Source organism: Cibotium barometz, chromosome 31 (assembly GCF_041138505.1).
Source record: "Cibotium barometz isolate CiBa-2024 chromosome 31, ASM4113850v1, whole genome shotgun sequence".
NCBI lineage: Eukaryota > Viridiplantae > Streptophyta > Polypodiopsida > Cyatheales > Cibotiaceae > Cibotium > Cibotium barometz.
The window spans coordinates 46146893-46152298 of NC_141076.1; the positions used below are offsets into that span (position 1 = coordinate 46146893).

Here is a 5406-nt window from a genome sequence, read left to right on the forward strand (position 1 = left end):
GGAATGTAGGGTATGGAGTTGACCTCGAGGGGGAGTATTAAAAGAAGGTGGCGAACAATGAAGGCTAGGTAAATCAAAGCGTAACAACATAACAAAGGCATCTGAAGACCTCAACGTGTGATGACAAGAGGGGGATTCATGGATCACCATAAGAAAAACATGGTCTTGTATATTGGAGGAGGAGGTGTGGTGTTGCATGGAGGGGTGGTCTTGTATATTGGAGGAGGAGGAGGTGTGGTGTTGCATGGAGGGGTGGTCTCTTCTATAAGCTTTGGGTCTTTCATGTGCTTAAGGCCAATTGAACTACATTGAAGCATTTAGTTCAATAGATTCTAGTTGAGTAGTCCCTTGCGACGAAGGCACAGGAGAAGCTCCACACTCAACACGACTAGGGCTTGTTGGCGATTCCGCTCAGTGTCATTACTCTACTTCTTCTGCAATCATTAAGAGAGAATCGCTGCTCGTACGAAGATTGGAGTAAAGGCATGCTTGGAGCCAAGGGAATCACAGAACTTTGTGGGAATGCAAAGCAAGCATGGATTTGCTCAAAGCACTCTGTGGGCATCCCAATCAGTGGCATGCCTCGAAGGCCCCATGTTACCGGGCAGAGTACATTGAAACCCCAGCTCTTTGGATCGTCATAGCACACCCCCTTTGGATTTCCTGGGACAGAGGCTAGAAGGGTTTTCCCAGCTGCATCGGATCACCCAGAAGGAGACTTCTACATCCAAGGGAAGAGGCCTCTTCCTGGTGGGCCCATTTCAAAGGCTTATCTCTGGCATTAACATCCTAATAATTGATTATGTGAGCCAGGCATGGATGATTTGTCATGCCTTCGCATTGACATTTCACATAGCAGCACGGCTTACCCCAAGGTTTAGTTGCTGGTGCACACACAAACACACGTGCCCAGGTTTTCTGATACCAAAAAGCTTCGTATATAGTTACATGAGCTATAGGCATGGGTGATCTGTTGGCACCCTAGCGTCAACATGTGCTCGGGTTTTCTGACAGCAGTAGTTTGGAGCTTTTGGTCTGAATGGCTGAGCTGCCCTGCACTGTTGATAGCCTCATCTCTCTCTTGCAAAAATATAGAAGAAACAGAAATTTGGCATTTGCCAAGGGTGTGCATGCACACATACAGAAGAATGGGATGGAATCTCACATAGCTATTGGGAACCATGTGGTGCGTATGTTTGTCGAATGCGGAGGTTTGTACGAAGCTCAGCAGGTTTTTGATAGGTTGGCTTATCGCCATGAGCATTCATGGACCTCTCTCATTTCAGGCTACATTGACTGTGGCGAGGCACATCATGCTCTTAATCTTTATCGTAAGATGCAAGAGGACTGTGTAGAACCAAGCAGCTACACGTATGTGGCTGCATTGAAAGCTTGTGCTGGGCTCAAAGACTTGGAAAGAGGCCAAGAGATTCATGTCGATGTGGCACGGAAGGGCTCTGAAAGAGACCTTTTTGTTGGCAATTCTCTGGTTGACATGTATGCAAAATGTGGCTTGCTTGAAGAGGCATCAGAAGTATTGGAGAAGATGCCAGTTTTGAATGTCGTGACTTGGACCGCACTAATAGCAGGATATGTCGATCATGGACAAGGTCAGGAAGCAGTAAGATGTTTTGAGCATATGCAAGAGGTGCGTGTCTCTCCTAATGTTGTAACGTTTGTTTGCATATTGAAAGCTTGTGCCAGCACAGGAGTTATAGACAAGGGTCTAGAAATACATGCTGATATTGTACAGAAGGGTTTTGAAGAAGATCTGTTTGTTGGCAACACATTGGTTGACATGTACGCCAAATGTGGCTCTCTTCCAAGTGCACGGGAAGTCTTCGATAAGCTGCCGATTCGGGACACTGTGTCGTGGAATGCACTAATTGCAGGATATGCTGAACATGAACCTGGTGAATTTATGCTCAAAACGTTCGAACAGATGCAAGTGAGGGGTGTTTCTCCAAATACATTCACATTCGTTTGTGCTTTGAAAGCCTGTGGCAACCTACGAGTTATTGAAAAGGGCCAGGAAATACATGCTGATATCTCAGGAAAAGGCTTTGAGAGGGATATTTTTGTTGGGAATGCTTTGGTAGACATGTATGCAAAATCTGGCTTGCTTGTCGAGGCACAGGAAGCTCTTGACAAGCTGCCATTTCGAGATGTTGTTTCGTGGAATGCACTTATTTCAGGGTATGCTGAAAAAGCGTGGGGTGAGAAAGCTCTTAAATGCTTTGAGCAGATGCAAGCAGAAGGTATTACTCCAAACTCTTTCACATTTGTTAGCACCATCAAAGCTTGTGGTGGCACCATAGGAGCCATAGATAGGGGGCGAGGTATCCACAAGGGGATCACACAGGTGGGATACGAACGAGATGTTATTGTTGGCAGCGCTTTGGTTGACATGTATGCCAGAAGTGGCTCACTTATAGAGGCACGAGAAGTCTCTGATAAGCTGCCAGTCCGCCATGTCATGTTGTGGACTGCACTTATTGCAGGATATGCTGAATATGGACCTTGTGAAGAAGCACTGGCATGCTATGAAAAGATGCAAGAAGAAGGTGTGCCTCCAGATGCTGTCACCTTTGTTTGCTTGTTAAAAGCTTGCGGCAGTATAGGAGCCTTATACAAGGGGCATCAAATGCATATTGATCTTGCACAAAAGGGATTCGAAACCGACCTTTTGGTTGGCAGCAGTTTGGTTGACATGTATGCTAAACTTGGCTCGCTTTTGGAGGCATGCAAAGTCTTTGAAAACCTGCCTATGCAGGATGCTGTGTTGTGGAGTGCAATGATAAGAGGATACGGCATGAACCATGAGGGTGGCATGGCTGTAAAATGCTTTGAAAGCATGCAAGAACAAGGTGTGAAGCCGGATGATGTTACGTTTACATGCGTTCTTAGTGCATGCAGCCATGCCAGGCTGGTATTCAAGGGCCAAGAGTTTTTCAATGTGATGAGAGAAGAGTATGGCTTTGTACCAACAGTAAATCACTATACATGCATGGTAGATCTTCTTGCAAAATCAGGGCACTTGTATGAAGCTGAAAAATTTCTTGAAGCTATGTCGTACCCTTCATTGTGGACAGCCTTGCTCACTGCCTGCAAGGTTCATGGAGAAGCAGACCTAGGACTAAGGTGTTTTCAGCAGCTTGTGCAGCTGGATCCGGAATCCTCTGCTCCGTATGTGCTCATGGCAAATGTATATGCAGCCACTGGCCAATGGAGTGATGCATATAGAATAGAGGAGATGAGGAAACATGAAGGGTTAAATAAAAAGCCTGCAACTGCTCTGATAGAGGTGAACAAGAAGGTGCATCAGTTTGTAGTTGGAGAGAACCAAAGCAAGGAAATTTCAGCAATGCTAGAAAGCTTGAGTTCACGCATGAAGGTAAAAGGGCATGTGCCCAATGTGAGTCTGGTTCTGTAATCCGTATATTAAATGTTCATCAGCCATAGCTTCATGTTTCTCAGCACACTGCAGGGTTTATTCTGGGTGGATAACCAGCCGAGTGTCTTGATCACCTATGGTGCCATCCCGAGATCCCCAGGCATATAGCAAAGCTGGCACTATAAGGGCTGCTTGCATATGCAATGCTGTACAGTAGCACAGGGCATTTGCTACCTTGCACAGTTAGCACATGCAGTAGCACTGTCCTCTACTGGATCACCTTTTTCTTTTAGTGGGCTTGTCTTTAAGAGGGTAAAGTGCTAGTCTGGAAGTGGTCCCTTAAGGCACACCACATTTGATCATCTTGAGAATAGGCACCCCACCTAGCTTTCCACAACTGAACTTTTGAAACTACATTGAGATTCATGGCATACATCAAAGAAGAGATGCTACATTGCCGCCCATAGTTTTACTTCGTTACAAAAGACATAAAATGATGGAAATTAAGGTGCACCCTTCTATAACAATTCCTCAGAGGACATGAATAAGGCTTTTCACACAACACCACTAACAATATCTCAGGGGATGTGTCCAGACATTTCCCACAACATTGTATCTATCACATGTACTAATTCATGTCCCTTGGCCATTTTAGCCTTTAACAAAAGAAGGTAATGCATAACTCTCTCTCTCTCTCTCTCTCTCGCTCTCTCTCTCTCTCGCGCGCGCACACACACACACACACACACACACACTCTTTAAATAAAAAAAGTAAATCTTATATTGCCAGTGGGAAACCTTTGTGGGGTGAAAACCCACAAACAAGACATCATGATACAACTAAGGCCCCTTTGTAGGGCCCAAGGATGTGACTGCCTAGAAGCAGTCAAAGAAGGCCATGTATTGTTGGTCGTCTATTTGTTGCAAGTTTCGGTAGTCATGTAGGGATTGCCTTAACAAGCGTTGGAAGTAGGCGTATTGATCAAGAGGAATGTGTCCATAATGCATTTGGTTTATATTTTGCCATGTCCACAGTGCCCAAAAAGTAGTCCACGTGAAGAATACCCCAAAGGTGGTATATTGTTGCAAAATCCAAGCGAAAAGCCAGAATGTCTTTCCAAATTGAACTCTCGATAATCGCATGTGAAGATGTCTTGATAGTCTGTCTAGGAGGGCACAAGAGAAATCACAATACCATAGCAAATGGGGCATTGTCTCATTGCATAGCATGCAACGGTGACATCTTGCCACAATGATGTGCCTCTTTTCTAGGAATACATCGATAAGCAGAACCCCCACAATGCATCTCCAAAGGAACAATCTTTCTTTCAGTGGCAAACCATTTTTCCATATTCTCCTTAAACAACCACCCCACCATCCATCTGTTTTGTGCATTGTCTAAAGTGCATTAGCATGATCCGCGATCCAAGGAGGAACAACTAGTTTGATGTAGACCCTTTTAGCTCTTAGTTCATGTAACCCTATAGCTTGTGGTGGTGGAGCGACCTGCTAGTCCTTCAAATGCTCTCATGATTTAGCAAAGGCATTGGCTGAAGAGGTTGTAAGAGGGTGTGTATGAGATGCCATAGAGGCTTGTAGTGCATGTCTAACCTATCGCCGGCGTGATGCTAGGAAAGAGACTTCATCATTAACCATGTATGCCAATTCTTTGCAGAACCCAATCAGCTTAGAGTTTGAACGATGTGTGCCATGCAAGTGGGTAACCCAAATGTCTAACCAAAATTAATTCGCAGTCTTGTAGGTGTACCGAACATATACAAGGCATCCATTACAACTCGGAGATCATGAGGATCATCTCCTCATAGCATGAAGAAGGAATCATCTGCATAAGCTTGTGCCACAAAATGCTTGCGAAATGGCAATCGAAGACCACGAAGTGCACCTTGCTGAGTAAGATGATCCATGTGTAGAAGCAGAGGATGAGTTGCTATGGCATATAACAAAGCACTCAAAGGGCATCCTTGTCGCACCGACTTACCCAAAGACCACGA

At 45.0% G+C, this 5406-nt stretch overlaps 1 protein-coding gene across 1 annotated transcript; it reads left to right on the top strand.

Moving 5' to 3' along the window:
• The first annotated feature begins 204 nt into the window (after positions 1–204).
• LOC147620933 (pentatricopeptide repeat-containing protein At5g27110-like) lies at positions 205–4061 on the top strand. Its single transcript, XM_086825210.1, has one exon. It carries the CDS (start codon positions 1040–1042, stop codon positions 3431–3433), a length of 2394 nt encoding a protein of 797 aa, XP_086681336.1. The 5' UTR covers positions 205–1039; the 3' UTR covers positions 3434–4061.
• Positions 4062–5406: the final 1345 nt, after the last annotated feature.